The sequence below is a fragment of the Acomys minous genome (assembly GCF_964271855.1).
Source record: "Acomys minous genome assembly, chromosome: 10".
NCBI classification, from domain to species: Eukaryota; Metazoa; Chordata; class Mammalia; order Rodentia; family Muridae; genus Acomys; species Acomys minous.
The window spans coordinates 65,342,195-65,365,167 of NC_140491.1; the positions used below are offsets into that span (position 1 = coordinate 65,342,195).

The 22,973-nt window shown below is 37.5% G+C and overlaps 1 protein-coding gene across 2 annotated transcripts in view; it reads right to left on the reverse strand.

Annotated features, from left to right (window-relative positions):
- Positions 1–10,682: 10,682 nt before the first annotated feature.
- NXPH2 (neurexophilin 2) overlaps positions 10,683–22,973 on the reverse strand; it is a 69,878-nt gene continuing 57,587 nt past the window's right edge. The window contains exons 2-3 of one of the 2 annotated variants that reach the window (XM_084799773.1): positions 19,978–19,998; positions 10,683–12,908 (exon numbers count right to left, since the gene is read on the reverse strand). In XM_084799773.1, coding sequence (XP_084655899.1) covers positions 12,174–12,806 — 633 coding nt within the window. In that variant the 5' untranslated portion in view covers positions 12,807–12,908; positions 19,978–19,998 and the 3' untranslated portion in view covers positions 10,683–12,173. The remainder of the gene's footprint in view (positions 12,909–19,977; positions 19,999–22,973) is intronic. The other variant, XM_084799772.1, reaches the window with a different exon arrangement.

The window sequence follows — 22,973 nt, forward strand, 5'->3', positions numbered from 1 at the left end:
ATCCAAGAATACCTCAAAAAAGGTCATCTACTGTGATCACGTAGGCTTCATCCCAGAGATGCAGGGATGATTCAGCATGTGAAAATCAATAAGTGCATTTCTCCATAAACGAAAAGAAAAAATAAATCACATGCTCATCTTATGAGATGCAGAGAAGGTATTTGACAAAATCCAACACTTCATGATAAAAGTTTGGAGAGATTAGGAGTAAAAGGTACATAGCATAAGAAAGGCAATTTATAGCAAGCCTATAGTCAATATCAAATTAAATGGAGAAAAACTCAAATCCCACTAAAATCTGGTGTAAGACAAAGTTGTCCACTCTTTTCATATGCTTTCTGTATACTACTTCAAGACTTAGCTGGAGTAATAAAAGAGATTAAGGGCATGAAATTGGAAAGAAAGAAGTCAGAGTCTATTTGCAGATTGTATTATAGTATGCATAAGTGAACATTATAAACATATCTAGGGAACACCTATAGTAGATACATACTTTTAGCCAAATATCCAGAAAGAAACATAAATCACAATAATCAGTAGCCATTCTATCTACAAATGAAAATTAATCTGAGAAAAAAATCAAGCAAATACCACCTTCACAATAGAGTTAAATAATATAAAATATCAGATAACTCAGGCAAGTCTTTGAAGGAAAAAAATTGAAAATATTAGAAGATAGAAAGATCTCCCATGCTCATTAATCTGTAGAATTAACATAGTAAAAATGATCACTCTACCAAAAATTTATGGTTTCAATGTAATCCTCATTAAAATTCCAATACAATTATTTACAGACCCTGAAACAATCCTTGACTTTATGTTAAGAAACAGAAACCAACCAACTGACCAATAAAAACAAATCCAGAACAAAAAAGAAGTGCTAGAGGTCTCACCATTCCCAATTGCAGGTTGTAGAGCTATCACAATAAAAATCCATGACATTGACATAAAAACATATGTTGATAAATGGAATCACACTAAAGATGCAGACATAAATCTGCACACCTATGGACATCTGATTTTGATTAAAAAAAAAACCAAGAAACACACACTAGAAAAAATACAGCATCTTAACTAAATTGTTCTGGTCATATTAGATGTCTGCGTGATAAGGAATGCAAAAAGATCCATACTTGTAACCCTGCATAAAACTCCAGTGCAAATGGATCAAAGACCTGAACATAAAACCAGATACATTGAATGTGACAGAATAGAAAGTGGAAAATATACTTGAACTTACCGACATAGGAGACGTCCTGAAAAGAACACTGATAGCAGAGAGACTAGATTGACAATTAATGAATGGACCTCATAAAATTGAAAGGATGTGTAAGGCAAAGGACACAGTCATTTGGACAGTGTGTCAGCACACAGAATGTGGAAATATTTTTCACAGCTCCATATCTGATAGAGGACTAATGTACCAAATATATAAAGAACTCAAGAAACTAGATAACAAAAATCCAAATAACCCAATTAAAAATGGGGTACAGATCTAAAGAGATAGTTTTCTATAGAGAAAACTTAAGTGGTTGAGAAACACTTGAAATGTTCAATATCTTTATCCATCATGGAAATGCAAATTTAAACTACTTTGAGATTCTATTTTGCACTGCTGAATGGAATGGTTAGGATCAATGACACAAGTGATAGCCTATGCTGGTAGAATAAGGAGAACACTCACTCCTTCGTTTCTGGTGGGAGCACAAACTTGTATAGCCACTGTGGAAACCAACATGGCAGTTCTTTAGAAAGTTGGGAATCAATCTACCTCAGGATCCTGCTATATCACTCTTGGGCATATACCCAAAGGATACTTGATCCTACCACAAGGTCATTTGCTCAGCCATGTTCTGCTTTATTCACAGTAGCCAGAAACTGAAAACAACCTACATGTCACTGCTCAGAAGAATAGACTTTTTTAAAGTGGACCTCTTACACAATGGGGATATTAATAAGCTGTTTTTTTAAAATGACATGATGAAATTGGAAGACAAATGGATACCTAGAGAAAAATCATCCTGAGTGAAGTAACCCAGACAGTGAAAGAGAAATATAGTTATGTGTTCACTTATATGTGTATATTAGCCTTTAATATATAACAATAACATTAATAATAATAATAATAATAATAATAACATTAATAAGTAATAACAAAGCTAAAATTTGTAAACCAAGAGATGTTAGGTATAGAAGTCGGGACTAGATAAAGCATATGGATCTCTTTTGGAGAGGAAAAGAGAATAGATTTTGTGGGTGGACTGGAGGTGGGTAATGAAGGGAATGGGAGGATGAGCAGGAAGTGGAGGCAGAGATGGAGTTGAAGGACAAAATACAGGGAGAGACTGCTAGAATTGGGGGCCATTGAAGGGGTGATATGGAAACTTAGTGCAGTAGGAACTTTCTAAAATATACACAGGTAATTCTAATGAGGTCTCCAAATAAAGGGTGATACCGAGTATTAACTGGCCATCTCTTGTCACCAAATGAGGGCCCAGTACTGGGACTGACTTTCATGCAATGAGTTGTTGGCTAAGTGGGGTCCTATGGGAATTGCCAAACAGCCCATGATTTGGCTAAGACAATATCCTGCTCTCCATAAACTGACAGCTAGGCCCCACTGCTGAGGACAACACCCACACAACTACATGGATCGTTCACCCCTATATTCTAGCATCTTTGACGCAGGATAATAACTCTGCAGGCTATGATGAGAAAAATGTAAACACTAAGTCACGAGCCTACATTCTGTCTTGTCTTCAAAATATGCTAGGGCCATGGTGCCACAGAACTTGTGGAGGTAGACATCGAATGTCTGACCGGACTCTCTGAATCAACTAAGCAAGGTGCATATGAATTCACAGAGACTGAAGCACCAGACACAGGGCTTACTTAGGTCTGCGTCAGGGACTCTGCATATATTTTTTATCTTTCAGCTTATTCTTCTTATGGGACTCCTAAGGGTGTGAGCAAGTGGGTCTACGATTCTTGTGTGTGTTACTACAGCTCTGTTCTTCCTGTTGGGTTGCCTTTTCCAGCCTCAGTGTGATAGTTCTTGCTTTATCTTATTATATTTTATTTTTAATGTTTTATTGCTATCTTTAAGAATCCCATTCTTTTCTCTTTTTTTTCTTTTTTTTTTAATTAATTTATTCTTGTTACATCTCAATGGTTATCCCATCCCTTGTATCCTCCCATTCCTCCCTCCCTCCCATTTTCCCCTTACTCCCCTCCCCTATGACTGTGACTGAGGGGGACCTCCTCCCCCTGTATATGCTCATAGGGTATCAAGTCTCTTCTTGGTAACCTGCTATCCTTCCTCTGAGTGCCACCAGGTCTCCCCCTCCAGGGGACATGGTCAAAGTTGAGGCACCAGAGTATGTGAGAAAGTAATATCCCACTCTCCACTCTACTGTGGAGAGTGTTCTGTCCATTGTCTAGATCTGGGTAGGGGTTTAAGGTTTACTGCCTGTATTGTCCTTGGCTGGTGCCTTAGTTTGAGCGAGACCCCTGGGCCCAAATCTGCCTATCATAATGTTCTACTTGTAGGCTTCTAGGACCCTCTGGATCCTTCTACTTTGCCATTCTCCCATGCTTCTCTCATCTAGAGTCCCACTAGAATGTCCTCCCCTCTGTCTCAGTTTCTGGTAAGTGAAGGCTTTCGTGGGACATGCCCCTTGGGCTAATATGCAGATATAAGTGAGTATATACCATTTGAGTCTTTCTGCTTCTGGGTTAACTCACTCATTATGATCATTTCTAGCTCAATCCATTTATTCACAAATTTTGGGAATTCCTTGTTTTTAATAGCTGAATAGTATTGCATAGTGTATATGTACCACAGTTTCTTTATCCAATTCTTCTACTGAGGGACACTTAGGCTGTTTCCAGGTTCTGGCTTTTATGAATAAGGCTGCTATGAACATGGTTGAGCAAATTTTCTTGTTGTGTGCTGGAGCATCTTCTGAGTATATTCCAAGGAGTGGAATAGCTGGGTCTTGAGGAAGCCCTATTCCCAGTTTTCTGAGATAGCATCAGATAGATTTCCAAAGTGGCTGTACTAGTTTGCATTCCTACCAGCAATGAAGGAGTGTTCCTCTCTCTCCACATCCTAGCCAGCATGTGGAATAGGAGACAAAAAATGAGTGGATGTGAGGTGTGGAGGGAATGGAAAGAATGGATGAAGAAGAAAACACAACCAGAGATGAGATATGAGAAAATAATCTATTTTCAATAAAAGAGAAAAAAACATATATTCCCACTCTAAAGAAAAACATAAATGATGCTGTCTCTGAAATGACAAATTGATGATGAACCTAGAGAAATCCAGTTATTTAGATGGATGCACATGCTTTATTTTAAACACAATATGGTTTCTGGATATCTGAGAAGAAAACATCAGATGTGGTTATTCGTTTGTACTCAATAAGTTCAAAACTCTATGGAGAAAAATGTTCATCAGTAGGATTTGAAGAACTTGAAATTTAGGAACCATTCCCTGAGAACGAGTTTTAAGGTACTAGAAGCCATCTATGAAAACTTCTAGAGGAGGAAATTGAGGAACTAGCTATCAGTCCTGCGCAGCTGTGATACCTATAAACCACAGCAATGACCATCATGCCATGTAAACCCTAAGTACCGGTATGCACATCATAGAGGTGACCAACAGCTATAGCATTGGTCTTAAGACCCAGTGAACAAGAGGAAACCCATGCCTGGCATTGGAAACCCAGGAAACTACCCAGGGCCAAGGTGAACCTACAACCACCACTTTAGTAAAACAGCATAACCCTTAACTGCATTCTCAATATTTGTCCTCACACCCCTAGGTAGGCATAGTCCTCACCGCTCTTCCAGGAAACTTCTTATTACAACAGAGAAAGACCATTGCTGAAAACCATGCTCATTTAAAATGCAGTTTGGAGCCTAGTCTTAATAGAAATATCTGCAACACACTCCAGCAGTTAAAGGGCAGGGAACCTTGCCGAAAGGGAAGAAATATTGTAAGAGTGACATCAGGCATCTTGCATGAACATGAGATGAACAAGGACAACAAAAACAGATATGCCAAATGAGGGAAAAGCCTATGAGGTCTCAACTTTAAGCAAATGTATACACTACTATGTAATATATATACATATATACTGCCATATGCAGTATAGTATATAATGTGTGTACACACACACACACACACACACACACACACACACACACACACATCCCCTCCCAAACCTTTTCTTCTTAGCTCCCTGATCCTTCTAGAGGTTAAACCAATGAAGTCAAATCCCAGTTATTCTTTCAAATTTGTGGTATCACAAGAGTTGTATATATGTATATACTACATGTATACATATACATATACATTATGTGCTATATTGTATATAGTAGTATATATGTTTACACATACACATATATTTTAAAGAGAGCAAGGAGCACATACGGGAGAATTTGAGTAGATAATGGGAAATGGTGTAATCTTATAATATCAAAAATAAAACATAATAAAAAAAGTAGGTGCACACTGATAATGAACTCTAGGAGTGAGTGTGTTCTTTATGTGTGATAGTGTTTTCTTTGACTTTCAACTTGGTCCATTCTTTCATTGCCCAGTCTTTATTTTCTTTCTCATAATGTGATTGCTTGACACTTAACATATAAATAAAGATTAGTCCTCACTTTTTTTTTTATCATGGAAAACAAGGGACATTGTTGGTATAGCTACATACTAAATTAAGAGGAAACAGGTTTTTTTTTAATGTATCTAATAGATGCTTTCAAATTGTAACTTTTTATCCCTGGGACATAAAGGACATACCTAGAAAATTTTCCCTTTAGCTAGCACTTGCTGCTTTGCTACCAACTAGAGATGAGTGAGTGGCTGACTGTGTTGCTGTTATGGATTGTGATGCCACAGGACAAAGTAGGAGGAATAAATGGGATTTGACTTCACCGGTTTAACCTCTAGAAGAATCACAGGATGAAGAAGAGAGGCTGCGTGAGCAGATCAATAGTTGACAAATGAAAAGAGTCTCAGTCAGTTGGAAGGGGCATTTATTTTCACATGATATAGGAGAATAAATCACTTGCAGAATTAAACAGTCTTTGGCAAAACAGCGCTCCACTCCCCTCTATTAAAAAAAAAATCTCTGGGAACTATAGTATAAAGGGAAATTGGAGGTACTGCTATTCAAACTGATTCTTGCTGCAGTTAATTACTAAATATAAAGTCAAATTATTTTTGATGAACGTGGGTATCACACCGTCTGCTTATTAAAATGAAATCCTTGTTGCCACTAATATTTTGTAACAGTAAAGAAACTTATGGTCTCTGTGTTATTGCTTACTTTGTATTTCTCTTTACCATTTACTTTTGCAACTTAAATTTATCCTTCAGTATAAAAATTCTCTTCATTCTTTACCTATAATATAAACATCTCTGATCTATTCTGGAGTTTGGCATTTGCCCTTACCCTGTTTCCCATCTGTTCTCTGCCAATTTTGTTTGTTTGTTTGTTTGTTTTAGTGGCTCAGAGCTTAAGGTAACCGACACTGTGCTCTACTCGTAAAATAACAAGGCTATATGGGCTTGTTACAGCCCAGACTCTAAGTGCCGTCTCATGTTGGGTCCCAGCTTGAAAGACTGTTTTCACAAGAAAGACAGAAATACAAGACAGAGTTGAACTCAAATTCCATGATTACATGTTGTTGTGTGGCATTTTTCCCTATACATTACAACACTCCCCACTAATTAAAACGTCTTCTCCAGAAAGGAAGTGGAGTCTAGTAAGTCTCAGGAGGTAAACAGAAGGCACCATGTCCATGAGACCAGAAACATGGAAGATTATTGAGGGCCTCTAACAAGCAGTGTAAAACGTTTCTCGGAGTAGAGGCTGAGAAGTAAAATTTCAGAAAGAGGTCTTTTCTGAAAGAGTAAACTTTCACTGAGATTGTGAAGCTGCCAGCAAGTTGTAAAGAGATGGAGGTGTAATTGTCAGGAGTGATCGCCCATGTCATGTGGGTTTTCTGGCAATGCAGCTGCACTTGAGTTATGCCTGGCCCTCATAAGTAACCCTGCATTGTTCCTGTTACTAACCCCAATTAAAAACTCACCGGTTCACAAAATTGGCCACTGGTGCAGTGGTTGCTTTGATGTCTTATAGGTTCCTTTTCTGTGGTGAGCACACACATGTTTTGTGTCTTCTCCAGAAAAGTCTGATACAGAACACATAGAAAGTTTATTCATATCTATGTGACCAAAGCATATAACATGATCAAACCTAAATTAAAAGAAGTAAAAGGTATATTTTAAAAAAAAGAAAGAAAAAGAAGAAAAAATCTGCTGGAATTCAAGTAACCTATAATCTATAGAATTTTTAAAAAAGAGAACAGTTTATTATAATTACACAAGAAGTTGTCTCCTGAGTACAAAGGCAAGGGTTGCAGCTGACCTTCAAGACTCAGAATGAGAGGTCCTTGTACTTTTATGACTCACCTTTTCCCATGCCTGTTCCCTTTGTCTGTTTGCTTCCATTTCATTCTTTCTTTCCTGGCAGAAAAATGTCATTTTCCCTGTTACTTTCATGCAAGAAAGCAACAGGGTGACATAACCCAAATGTCAGAATCCAAGAACTGTCTGCTAATCTTAATTCCATGTTCTCAGATAAGACCGAGACTTGAGTGTGGGTGGAATTCTGATATTCAGGGCTGTGGACAGGACATGACGAGCAAGATCACACTGAAAAAGGTAGCTGCTAGAATCCAGCCATACCGCCATGGTGATTACATTGAAGTAAAATTAACAAGAAAACGTAAGAGCATCACTCTACCTAGATCTCATTTGGCCATATTTTGTTTTTTCATATCACTCCTTTACTAAACATTTAGGCAATGCTATTACTACAATTTTCATTTCCTATTTAAAAAAAAAACATGGACTTCATACTCCGAAGTCTTCTTTCTCTTCCTTTGAAAATATATGACTGTATTCTTGGAAGATGCTATTCCCAACTTTTCAGTTACTCTCTAATACATTAAAGAAATAAAATATCATAAGCAGATGTCACTTACATGACAGCTAAGATATTAACGTGGCTGTCTCCTTACATAGACACGTTTGAATGTAGTAATAAAGATGTTTTCACTGACTTATATTTAAGCAATTTTGAAGCAAATACTGATCCAAAACATCAAGTCTACTTATACTACAGTGTCTACTACAGTGTATACTACACTGTATATCTACAGTGTCTATAAATGGTGGCATCAAGTAAATAAAAGATATTTCATTTTAAAATTATTGTTATTAGTGCTTCCTCATCAATGTTGTGAGGCAGAAATTATAACTACATGTTGCAGATGAGACAAGTTGAGTAGCAGGATAAAAATCCAATTGTTATTAAATGACATATTCAAGACAAAAATACAGATTGGAATAATTCTAAAAATCTGTACTTGTTTGATAAGTATCTAGCCTTTCCATTTCCATGTCTCCTGCTGCTAATATTCACTGAGAATTGTGCTTATCTGAAGTAATGTGTACACACTGGAAATGGTGCAGAGTAGACTTGTTTGGGAGCAGTAGGCCCTCAGTGCATCGGAGACTGAGAAAATTAAAGCAACAAATATGGATCAAGTATCTATTTGCGAAATTTAATTTTATATTTATCTTGACAGGTAGTTAACAATAGCTGCTAAAACATTTGTTAACACATCTATAAGGCTCTTTCAGTAAGAGACTAAATGTGAAAGTGACGAGATCAAAGATACGCTCCCACTAACAGCCCATCCATTTGTGTCTGGACAGAGTACAAGGTTCTATCCGTGGAGGCTCTCCTTTTAGCTGAGGCATTCATCTTCTTCTGCCTTTGTCCATTATAACTTGCAGTTCCTTTGTCTGTGGGCTGTAGCTGTGGGATGAATTATACCACCTGCTCTTCCGATTCTCCATCTTTTTGGACTTCCTGGCTTCCACAATAGTGTGAGCCAATTCCCACAATAGCTTCCGTAGACTACACATATTGAATTGGCTTTGCTTCTTTGCAGAAGCCTAACCGCTTTTAGTACTACAGACCAGATAGTCAGCCCAGTGTTGCAGAAGACACTCAGACCTAACTTTTTCTTTCAGATGACAGATTACATATGCTTTAAGGGGAAGCTGAATTAAACGAAGGCAAGAAAAGATTAAAATGAAGCAGGATGGATGTGTTCCCAGAGCTCCAGACCTCAACACAGAGTAGAAGATTAAGATGCTGATAAAATGATTCACAAATACCTCATATAAGCTTTGAAGAAAGAAATCCAAGGGATTTGTCTTTTATAGTTGGTAATTTCACTCATTGACGGTTTGATTAACTACTTGCTAATTATTCATTATTGTTTTACTGTAAGTAAACTGCGTGAATCCGTCCTCTATTGGTTAACCAATCAGTTTGATAGTTTTTATGAAGTAAACCTGGAGCTTTAGGCAATAAAGTTATTCTAAACAATTTACTGATTTCTAGAAAATATAGTTTCAGGTACTATAAGCATTTAAAACCTTCTTCAAATGAAATGTTCTACTGACACTAATTCTTAGCAAGGTGTATCATTGGATGAAATGGCTCCATTTTGACCATATCTGTATTTTCAGTTTTCAAAAACTTTGAATTCATAGAGAAATGATAATCCTAAAGATTTTAGAGAAGGAATATTTTAATGCCGTTTTATCCTAATTTTACTGTTTTAAGCCATGCCTTTGCTAAGTCTGTTGTAATTATTTGTTGAGTTATCTGTCTACTTAGGAATCAGTAGGAAGGCATTTTAGCTAGACTTGCCATTTATTTTCTCTCTTGGAGATGTGGTGTAACTGTCTTTCCACACATAGCGATGACAGCTACCAGTGGCCTTTTTGAAGCATCCTTCTTATGCTAACATGGGGTAGGCACTTCATATTTGACTTTTAGCTTCTCCTCTAGTTTAACACTAAAATTTACAAGGTTTTATTTCTTAATTTTTGTACAGTTTGGTTTTTTATGCAGAAATCTGCTTATATTAATGACCTTTCACTTAACTCAGTCAGCACTAAAAAAGAAAAATACTTTTTATAGGAATGTGTGGATTTTCATGTTTAAATGTAATCTGACTTATAATATGCCAAGTGCCATCCCTGATGATAATATAGTTTAAAATGAAGTTATGACTTAGAAATAGATATGGCATATGTTCTATATCACTTTAAAAATATGCTTGTGAAACTTTAAAAAATATATAAATCCTTCTTTGGTTGAAGAATTGCAAAAATTGATTTGTACTTTATTTCTTTGCATAGAAATATTTATTTCTCAGCATTTGGACATCAGATAATTTAAAATCTAATTTTATGTTTTGAACAACACAATCAGAATAGTAGCTGCACCTGCAGAATTTTTATTTTTACCTGATGTCAGATCATGTGCCATCTGCTTTACATTAGTTATAATTTATTCCATAAACCTCATAGCCATCCTATCCTAATCAATGTATATACAAGGAAAATCTTAATATTTAATTGATGTTACAAACATACACAACACACACACACACACAGAGAGAGAGAGAGAGAGAGAGAGAGAGAGAGAATAAAACCATGTGAGAAATTAAAAACAAGGGAATAACTTTAAAAAAACAAACAAACAACTACCTAGAGTCATGTGCTGAGTTAGCAAACTATTTTATTTATGTAAAACTTCACACACACTTCATTTGTATACAGAAAATCCTAAGTACATATAATCCCTCATATTTTACAATAAACAGTATTTAATCATGTTTCTAGATGAACATAAATTGATGTCTCAAATATTGTTTATCAACAACAAAATCACAAAAGCACCCAATGATCTAAAAGAAGAAATTTCAAGCATGGACTACCACATACCAAGCCGAGCACAACCTGTACAAAAGACAAAATAGGCCACTACAGACACCACCAGAAAAAGAATAGAGTAACGATGTGAAATAGAGAACAGAGCTGTTGGCTTTCTTAGCAGTGTGATAAGAGCATGTTTGCTGGTTAGGACTTACCTTTCATGAGTCTTCTTTGAGTGTTTTACTTTACTGATATTGTATAGATGAGAAGTGAGAAAAATTAACATCAACTACAAGGGGAGTTGTCACAAGTCCTGGAAACCTTCTCCCCTCTGTGTGTTCTCAATACAGTGTCAAGTTACATCATCAAGATGGCTACTCAACTCTTCTAGAAGGTGAGGACACTGAGAGTAAAGTAATTTCGAAGCTCAGTGACACAGAGATTGTAAATATCAGCATTTAACATTTAGTGATACTCAAATGTAACTCATTATTTCGACTCAGAACTCTTATTCTTCTTCTAGTGATTACCTAAACACGAGGAAAATCCTAATCTGGGGCACTGCTAACAATGAGCCCATGACTGTGGAATTTTCTCCCCAGAAACACTTTCTTTCAATTACAGAATTGTTCCAAAACTGTATAGAAAGTTGCACTGTCAAATGAAGGGAACGAAGTCCTAAATTTTAATATGAGTAAAACTTTAAGCACTGAAGTGTCTGAAAACATCATCTTCATGACTGTTGAGGTGACTTAGACCCACATACCCAATGGTTTGTTCTAATACCTCCCAGCTGAGAATCCTAACAGTACGTGCATCAGCCTCACTCTGTGCAGAGCTGCTCAGATGGTATTGTGTTTGGTTCTCCTGTGACATTGTAGCTACTAAAACTGTCACCACTATGAAGAGATAGGAAGTTTAAAATGTGTTCAAACCAGAAACACAATTCATCTATTAAATACCATCTTTTCAGCGACTTTACTGAACCTACTCTTTCAAAGAAAACTTTCCAAAACATTTCAAAGGCAGCTCATTTGAAGAGCAACGCTTATTATATCCATAATTTGGTTACTCTCTTCATACATGGCTGGTGCTGAAGCTAACAATTTCAGAATGTTACCATCTTACATGAAAACGATGGTTTCATAATCAGTTTGACTTTTAAAATAAAAGTATTTATCACAAAAACAAATGAAGTTCATATTTGAATTTTTTTAAATTTGGAAATGGGACAAGAAATCCACTGCCAGAAATAAAAGAGATCATTTGCTATGAAAAGCTCAGTCTCTTTCTTGGGCATCCTAGGTAAATTGACATGAATATTTTACTTCTATTACTGAGAAAAGATTCATCCAGAAGATAAGTATGGTGTCTCACTATGGTAATTGTAGTCAGGACAAACCTTTTGCACAAGTTTATAATCCACACTGTAAAAGGCTATGTAAATGCAGATGACCTTAAAGGGTTTGGAACATAACCAGGACACATGACTCTGAGTCTGCTCCTGGTAGCAGATCTTGGACGGGTCGAAATTGCACAAAGCGGTCTTCTTTGCCCGATCTGTTTTTTCATATTCAATATGGCAATTGAAAGATTTGGATTCTTTAGTCTCCAAGGTAGACTGGGGAGCTATTTCAAATTCCACTACTTTAGAGGGAGGCACCAAGCTCACGGAAACATTGCCCAGACCTGTGGAATTGTGTCGGAAATAAACACTGAACGTTCCATTTCCGTGATCAACAATTTTCCCTGTGATGAGCAGGTTAAGTTTGACGGTTTTAATGTTAGAATGGAAGTCACCCCACCCAAACATTTTCTTAAATTTTCCTGTTTTCACTATTGGCCGTCTTTTAGTTCTTGCCAGTGGCTCTTGAATCTCTGTGATGTTGGTCAGCCAATCCCAAAAGTTCTCCACCGTGTCTGCATATGCCGGCTTTGGACCTGGAGGCTGTTTAACAAACAGACGCAGAGGACTGGTCATCCTTGAGTGTACCACACTGCCAACCAGTGTTCCTGGAACATCTCTGTCTTCCCATTCCACACCCTCTGTGTTGTGTAGCACCTCTTCGCTTTCACAAAACAGCTGTGGAAAAAAAGAAGAAGAGAAAAAGATGTACGTTGGGGTAGGCTTTGGATATAAGCACGTGTTGATAAGGGGAAAAAAAAAAAAAAAAAAACAATGAGATGATTTAGATTCCAAAGATCAGTTCACTCACAGGTAGGTTCAACAATATAATGACAAGAGCAATTAAGCCAAGTAGTGAAAAATGCTAATAAATGCTAAACACTGCTCAACGGGGAGGATACACTGAGGTATTCCAGCTTAGCGGCTGCTTTGGTTCTTCCTATCCTCAGCGTTTTGTTATGCAGATTGGCACAACTAGTGGCTTTTGGCCCTCATGCAATTATATTTGTGGGTAATAGTTCTTTTAGATAGGTAAATATATAAATACCAAACTTTTTTTCCAAGGAACTATAAGCCGTTTAAATATAAGATGTTGATAAATCCTTTAAATGTTTTCTGAAAGATTACGGCATTACTTTATTCAAAGGTTCAATACATATAATTTCATAGTTTTCATTAAAATTCTATACCAAAGCCTGTAACAAAAATGAGGATTAGTTTATTTTTTATGACAATTTTAGATGAGAGCATAGTCATTATATATTTAATTGTCTTACATTAAGAGAAATAGTATAAAAGGCTATAAATTGATTAAAAAAGACTGAATAGTTTAATAAATTTTATTGTAATAAAATCATACTCCAAAGATGGAATTACTTTAAAAAAAAAAAAAAAGACCTACATATCAGTTCCAGAATCACTGTAGAGTAGGGATCAAAAGACTCAAAAATGGTGCGGTTTTTTTTTTCAAAATTCTTTTCCTGACACTAAAACATCTATAGTTAAATTAAAGGTGATTTGATATAACATATATTCTTACTTTAATGAGAACTCACATCCATTCAACATTGTAGGTGTTGACAAATGCGCATGCTGAAGTGATAAATTCTTGACCCATCCTGGCAGGGATGAAGCTATTCCAAAGAAGATACTTGTGCCTTTCCATTTGCCTAAAATCTTTTTTTTTTTTTAATCCCTGATAAATTGAAATTTCCCTAGGACTTGTATGTTTGAAGAGGGAAAAGCTGAAGTCTGGTGGCAGCCAGAGGGTGAGCTTGTCTTCTGGGAAGAGATTTCACACAGTTCTGACTAACCTAACAGATCGCTGAGCTCCAGAAGGAACAGGAACAGAGACAATGATGGGCAGGCCACATCTCAACCAGGACTGCTTGGCTAGTTATGCATGCCTTTTGCTGTCTAATTGAACCTGAACCGTATCGTCAGTGTCCCAAACAGACTTGGAGTGATCTGTAGAACTGTGTTTTCCCTCCTTCCCACTTTGGTCACATTGAATACACATTCTTTTTTGTCTTTCTGTCCGCTCCCCCCCACCCCCCCACCCCCGTCCCCATTATTATGTGTCTCTTTAGTTGGTGTGTTCAGGATGGGTGGCTTAGCATGACGTATTAAGGTGGCCAGGGTGCATGGTCTTGCATATAATAACCAAGTGCTTTAGGAATGAACTATATCTTTCGATCCTGGTTATTTATTTTGAGATAAGAATTTACAGTTTTTATCAAAGTTGGCCTGAGATGCATGAGCTTCCTGCCTTTGCTGCTTCAGGTATTTCTCTTACAGGCGTATGCCACCGTATCTAATTTCACTACTTTCCATCCCTGATGAATTAAAGATGACGTAGTCCCAAAGGAAATATTTAAGACTTGGGGGGTCAAAATATATCTGCTATTGTAACTATAGCTTTCTAATTCTGAACACTCGTGGTTATAATGTATACAGATCAATGGTAATAGCCCTGGAGCTTAGCATTCTGGCTCCAGTGTTGCCTTAGTTTCCTGAGAACTGAAAAGCTTGTGTCAGGTGATACACCTTGACCCCCAGTGAGACCAAGATTGCCCAAGCAGACTTAAAAAGCCCAGTATCTCCTACCTGGCTGGGGTTCTTGTTGCCTATCTGCCCTGCGTCTAGTCATTTGTGGGCGAGCTCTGCTTTGCTTAGGAGACATTTAAAACATCCCTGCTCTTTGCTGATAATCATCTCCAGCACACTAACTGTTTCTTCCTGACCTAGAACCAAAGCAGCACAACTTCAAAACTTCTTTCCGCATACCTGCTTGCCTTTCTCTTCTTCCGTGTGTCATATTCCTCCTGGCCCACCCCTTAATATGCTTTTGGCAGCTACACTGTTGGCTTTTTTTTAACTAATAGGGCTGGAGAAAGAGTTCAGTGGTTAAAAGCATCTGATGTGATCACAGAGCACCTAACCACAGGTGCCAGAACCTCTCAGGTGGCTCGCAGCAAACGCCATTAACCCCAGCTCCAGGGACTTTAGTGTTTTCTTCCGGCCTCTTTCAAAAACATGCACATTCACACACATACACATAAATACTTATTTCATTTCTTCTTTTACCTTTGAGATTGTAATATGATTACAATACCCCTCTTCTTTTTCTTACCTCTAAACCGTCTCATACATCCCTCCTTGCACTCTTTCAAACTCATGGCTCATTTTTTTTATTAATTGTTGTAACATGCATGCACATGTACACACACAGACACACAGACACACACAGACACACGCACACACACACACACACACACACTTGTAGACACATATATATCCAAATACATAAATTGAACTTTCCAAGTCTTATGATGTTATCCGTTTGCATGTTTTCAGGGCTAACACTAATTGGAGAAGACTATTTCTCTCACTCTCATTATTTCTTAATTTCTTTTAGTTCCTTGAGTGGAATTGAAGCCTTGTGGGCTTTTCTCCACCCACTTCTCTGTTTCTGCTGTTGCCATCCTTGTTCAGCTCACGTTCCGCTCAGTGAAGGCAGTCATGTTGGTAAGATCTTATGGGTACAGCTTCTGCTATTACTTGGAGAAATGACCTCATAGCAAGCTCTCTGATTCTTTGGCTCATGCATTATTTCTTCCCCCACAATTATTCCCACGCCTTGGATGTAGGAGTTACGTTACAGAGGTATCCACTGGGTCCATGCTCCACAATTCTGTACTTTGATTGGTTGTGAGTTTCTGTAGTGACCTCCATCCATTACAAGAAGTTTCTTTGATGATGAGTGAGGACCATATTTATGTTTGAGTATAAGGACACGTATTTAGAATGTAGTTAGGGATTGTGCTGTTTTGCTGAAGTAGTGATTGTAGGTTCTTCTTCAAGATCCATGACTTCACTAGCCCTGGGTTGGTGGCATGATTTCCCCCTTGTTGAGTGGCTCTTAAGGGCAATTTGATAGCTGTTGGTTACTGCTAAAATGTGTGTGCGTCACAGCTGTGAATGGTGGTACACACTCTTAATCCCAGCACTCAGGAGGCAGAGGCAGGCGGGTTACTATGAGTTCGAGACCAGCCCTGTCTACAAAACAAGTCCAGGACAGCCAAGGAAACACAGAGAAACCCTGTCTCAAAACAAACAAACAAACAAAAAATGTGTGTCACCACTGCAGCCTGAAGGTTATCATGCTGTGCTTGTTGTAGCTGTGTCTCATGAGCGTCATAGCTGGATGAGACTCTTGGCTGCCTCCCTGTTTTGGAAGTTCACAGAGCATCTTCTGGTTCCATGAAAACTAACCTTGAGGATTAGCTTCCATTTGGAGGTAGTCTCAGCTCAAGGACCTCTGCGACTTCTGTCTGATGTGCATGGCAATTTTTTCAACCTTTCATGTCCAGAAGACCAGCCAATGGTTACAGCAATAGCCCGAAATATTCTAGGAGTTTCTTTATCATCCCTGACCAACACCTCAGAAGAAGGATTGTCATGCTGCTGTTGGGCTTTTTGTTAGATGGCGCCACGTCTTGGGAGAATATTGTCAGCTCCCGTGGGAAAACTTCATTTAAACTATATTAAATAACTACCATATTAAACCCTTTAAACTTTAATTGCATTGAGTGTGTGTGTGTGTGTGTGTGTGTGTGTGTGTGTGTGTGTGTGTACACATGTACTTGGAGGTCAGAGGTCACCTGAGGGAGTTGGTTCTCTTTTTCTACCATATAGTTTTGAGGGGATTGAATTCAAGGGGTCAAGTAAGCTTGGTAGCCCATATCTTTACCTACTGACCTATCTCACCAGCCTCTACATTTATACTTTATTAATAAAATTAAGAAACATTTTTTAATTCAAAAGTACTTTTGACCTCGAGTATGGAAAAAGTGTTCTTTGCCACCAGAAGTGATGTGTCTTTTTTTTTTAAGTGTTTGTTCTATACTATAGTTTTCCTGAGAATTTTCTGCTTAAAATATGTCTGTTGATTTAGTGCTCTGTTCAAACCATGTGCCAGTTTTTGTTCATTTGTTTGTTTGTTCTTGAAACCCTATAGATACTGAGTCCAGTTCAGTGGCAAGTGTTCTCCAATCTTATCTGATTCTGAAGAATTTTAGAAAATGTAATAGAGCTCAGCATCCTATGAGACCCTCCCCTTGCTCCTGGAAGTGCTGACACAGTGATTCTGAGGCTACTCACTCTCTTAGGGGTCTATTGCTGGGAAAAGACACCATGACCATGGCAGGTTTTATGAAGGAAAGCATTTAATTGGAGTAATCTTACAGGTTCACAGGTTCAGTCTATTATTGTCACGGTGGGAAGCATGGCAGCGTGGAGGCAGACATGCGGCTGGAGAAAGAGCCGCAGGTAGCAGGAAGAGAGAGAAAGAGAGACAGATTGGACAAATTTTGGGCTTCCTCCAAGCAGGCCACACATATGCAACAATGCTGTATTCCTAATAATGGCACTCCCTAATTGCCAAGCATTCAAACTTATATGCCTATGGGGGCCATTCCTATTAAAACCACCACAATCACTAATAAAACTAAATGGTCAGTCACTGATTTTTTTCAAAGATATATTTTTCCAAGAGAAATTTATAGAGATATAACACAATTTCATCCAGAAATATGTGACTTCTCTAACAAATACAAGTGATGAAAAAAAATCAAATTTAAGTCTATCAAAAATGGCATTATACATGATATTTTTTGTATAAAGTTTCTTTAACTCTTCAGAAAAGATATTTTGTGGCATGTTAAAACAGAATTCTGTGAATTAAAAAATCATTCTAATAGACTCTTCTCCATGTAGAAACATGATGAAGGAGCCCTTGGTTTTACAGTTGACTTACATAAAATAATATTTAATCAATAGCACATATTATAACATTCTCCTCCTTTATTAAAAACTCTAACTGAAAGTTATACAGGGCATGCTTATATTATATGTACATATACGGTTGGTTTATAAAATATCTACCTATCTATCGCCTGTCTGTTTCCAAAGACTGTCACCTCTAATTTGCTCGGGTATTATCATTAGCCAAACTGATAAAAAAAAACTGTACAGTTCTTCTGAGTAGTTTTTCACAATGCTGATTTCTGAAGCTAAGTCCAAATCTCAACAAGGAGTTCAGTAATGATTTTATAGTACAACTAAAAATAGAAAGACACTTCTCATCATCTTTAAATGCTGATAAAACTGTATCCTGTCCCAGACTTCCTCCTCCTCTGCTGTAACTTGTGCAGCTTCCTTTCATTACAGGTCATCACTATGTGGTGTCATCACTGAAAAAGTACATTCACATAAGAAATTATACAGATCTGCTAGATGGTTGCATTATTGAAATAAAATTTATGCTTACCCACAGAAGACCCACGAGGGGATACAGATGGATAAACAATCCATAACTCTGATCACATTATATATACATGACCTTGCACAGAGCAAAGCAACATGATATGATGAGAAAAGCAACCATTTAATGCCCACCAATACTATTCTCCTTCCATAAGAATATGGACCAAAACCCAATTTTTCTCATTTGTATTTTGTGTGTTTGTTGGTTTTAAAGACAAAGAAAAAGTGATTAGAGACTAATCTTTTGCAAAGGACCTTCATAATCGATGTTTCTTCCAATGCAAAAGTCATGCCGCCTACTGAACACTGTCTCTAAAGAATTATATGAATTCATAAGCCTCCAAAGAACTGATTAATGAGTAATGGAACATTGCGCTATGTGCCATATGATAAATTAATAGCTTAGTAGAAATCCACCTTCTTAACCCAAGAGATCAATCACTTCCTCATATTTGTAGTCTCACTATCAGTGAAGTCGCATCTAGATCAGAAGCCCATGTAAATTCTCTTTGCAATCAAAATGTGTTTATGGATTTTTAAAAACTTTGTAAACTTCGTTATAAATAAATTTAAAACATTACACACCAAAATTAACTGCATACAAGGTAATGGAGCTGAATGAACCTCTGTCCAGTTAGAATAGGTGTTCTGAACTGAAGCTATGGAGCTTCACGTTAAATTTCACATTTTCAGTAACGAATATATGTTAAGGATCCATTCCTCATCAAATAAAAAAAAATCGTTACAGAATAAGAACTTGAGAAACAACCGGTTTCATATCTACTTCTCTGTTATACTAATCAAAAGGATCTACAAGAGGTCCTGCATCAGGCTAGGAACCTTCAGTCCTGAACAGTTTCTGTGATAAAAATAGTCCAGGAGAAGACAGTATATTTCTCAACTTGTTGGCAAAATTTTCCATCAAACCAGGACCCAGAGTAGCCTTCTGAGGACTTACATGGACTGGACAAAGATGTAGCTGAGGGCCAGCCCTGGATTCATGTGGTTACCTGAGTAAGAGGAGTGGGGACTCTGTCTGACATGGACTCTCTTGCCAGCTTTTGAATAACTTCTCCCTGGCAGGACTGCCTTTCCAGGCCACAGGGGAAGAGGACACACTCAATCCTGATAAAATTTGATGAACCAGGGAGGCACAGGGTGGTGGTGGAAGGGGGTTACCCCCTTCTGAGGAACAGGGGAGGGGAATGTTGGGAAAGGAGGGAGGGAGGGTGGGGTGGGAGGTAAAGAGGGATGGGGCTGCAACCAGGATGTAAAGTGAATAAATAAATCAATGTCTTTTAAAAACAAAGTTGTGTCCCACTGGTTACTTCTGTGCTTGCTGGAGTTCTAACACTAATATCAGCATCACTCCTGGTTTTTTGCCCTATCATCTTACAATAACAATGCAAAAAACACTTACCTATAAGCACAAAGTGGAGTTCTATAAAGAGGAAGAAAGAACAAATGGTGAGCCTTCTCTGTCTGAACATTCTCCGTTTTCAAGACATTCATCAAAGCATAAGTAATTTGTGTTTTGGTTGCTGTATCAGTTTTACAAATCACACACATTAGTTAGCTATCATGGTAACGTACTAAATTTTCTGTCTCTTAGCGAAGAATCCAAAAAGATGAATAAAAGCCCAAACTTTCCATCAATTTCATAAAGCAGGTAGAGAAAAGCAGGCAGGATAATGAGGCCATTTCATTTCCATTTATTTTGTTGTGGTGGTGTAGAGGGCAGATGACAGTCTCAAATTATTCATCTTAACAAGCTCGAGTTGAGTTTCACTGATAATTAAATTCATTTTTCTTAGAGGCAAGAAGAAAATGCTATTAATTTAATAGTATCAGATAAACTCCTACTAGTAAAGAGCTGTCACAAATTATAAAAATAATTTATAAACTAAAATGCATATTTCTCTGAAAACATTATTTAACTTCTCAGCTATATCTGATACCTATTTTAACAAGCGTTTTACTTTGAAATATTTTTAATTAACACAAAAATTGCACAGTATGGTTTGTCCCGATGTGCTGTGCTCAGTTGCTTTTACTGTTAACTTCTAACAATAAACCGCACCTGTCATAAGCAGACATGAACCTACAGGATGCACATAGTGCTTTCTTGACGTTAAGCACTTTGGCTCACCTGAGGGTCATATTTCTGTTTCTCTATTACAAAATTGTCACAGTAATGTACCAACACTGATACACATTATTTGCAGTCTCGGGTTGTCTTTAGTTGTCCAACACCGCTCCCTGTGCATTCCAGGATCTCACACCGTGACTGTGAATCTCTACTCAGTTTGTCATGCATAGGACAGATGCTGATTTTCTTGGCCTGTTGTTACCTTGAATGCTTTGAGGAATGTTGGGCAGATAAGTTTTAGAATGCTCCTCAATCTGGTTATGTGTGCATTTTTTTTTAATGGTTAGAACTTCCAGGGTTCAAACTCAGGCCCACAGGATTATAGGGTGTGTGCTTGTACCCACCACATAATTTTACTGGTCTCAAGGTTTTAGATTTTAGTATTTGCAATAACAAATATATTTATAGTTTATTCCGGCTCATTACAAAGTACTTACTGTACCACATACAACACACAATGTATTGGATATATAACCTGCAATTGGAAAAGAAGTCTTATAGCTCATAAATATATACAGCACACCAATTATTTGTATTTCTTTACACACAAAAGAAGAAAATCCTGACAGTCCAGGAAAAAAGAGAGCAATGAAATATATGTTCCCATGTATGAATGGATTTCTGACAAACTTGGAATGTTGGTCATTTCTTTAAAAAAAAAAGTATCTAGTATATGATACAGCTGATAAATTGACAAAGATCTGAACAAATGATTATTGGAGGCAGATGTATTGGGTTTTTGGATACTCCAGAAGCACTTAGTTACTTTCTTTCAATGTGACAACCATTGCTAAGTACCAAATGGGGAAATAATTCATTTGCTTGATAGGTTTGTTTACAGTACTATAATAGTTGACTGTATATAGCTAGCAACAAACTATTTTATTGAGTGTGCTTGTTTCAGCTAAGAACTCTAAAGTGGCCACTGTTGTGTAACCTGAACATGACTCTCATAATTTTACAACTAAAAAGCAGAAACATTATGAAATGTGGTCTGCTGCCTCATTTTTGCTGTTTGAATATAGATGGTGCAATTGGATTGCTTTATAATCCTGTTCAATTTCCTCAAGTTAAAATGAAATGATAATTTGCTTGGTAGAAACACACACACAGAGAGAGAGAGAGAGAGAGAGAGAGAGAGAGAGAGAGAGAGAGAGAGAGAAAGAGGGAGAGAGAGAGGGAGAGAGAGAGAGGGAGAGAACAGAAAGCTGGTCCCTGATGAGTTTGTAAACACATCTTGAAAAGCACTTCCTCTGAGTATCGAGTTTTCCAGGATGTCATCCATAGAGACATGGACGTATTCGATGCATATAGTGCTTTATTCATATCAAGCACTTCATCTCACCTGAGAGTTCATATTTCTGGTTCTCTAATACAAAAATACCACAGCAGATTAACAAAGAAAAAACAAAATGAAGAATGATAGAGTCAAACATCTGTCAATGTATTAATTGCACATATTAATATTTCATAGCATAATATGGCTTAGCTTCATATTTTATTTTGCTTTGGAAAGTAAATGACTGCTTAGGAAAAGAAAGCTAAATACTGGCCATCCTTTCTGCTGGGAGTGAAATGTTCCTTTTATCTTTAAGTAACTCTTAACACTTGGTCTTTACAATTTCCTAAATTAGTGCAAGAACTAATAGGAAACTTGGATCTGAAGACAGAAATCTCATCAGTAAGAGCCAAAATGTTTCATTGCAATAGTTAGAGGTAGTTTTATTGCTAAGGGTAAATACTGCAACTCTCATTTTATCTTTATAACAACAATAATTGGACAGAGGTATCACCATCCTACACACACACACACACACACACACACACACACACACACACCTTTGTACACTGTGGGACACATTAAATTGGGTGTACACTCTAAATATCTGTCCATATTACCCACAGGTAAGTGTAGTTCCCCACCCCTCATCAATGAAACTTCTCTTTATAACAGATGGCAACCACTACAAAAAGCCCCAGCCATCAAAATTTAGAGTTGTGGAACCCAGTTACAGTGAATTCCTTTGCAAAACCACCCTACAACTAAGTCCTGAGAACACTGCAGAGGATGGGGTGGAACGACTGTAGAAGCCGGATGATCAGGGGCTCTGCTGTGATACGGTGTCTTCTAGGAACGTCAGAGGCTACACCCGAAACATCTCACCAAAACAGTTGCGCAAACATGAGCTGAACAAGGACGGCCTGAGTGTATTACACCAGTGTGGACAGGAAAAGCTTACACAAAGAACAAATAAGGGAGTCCTGAG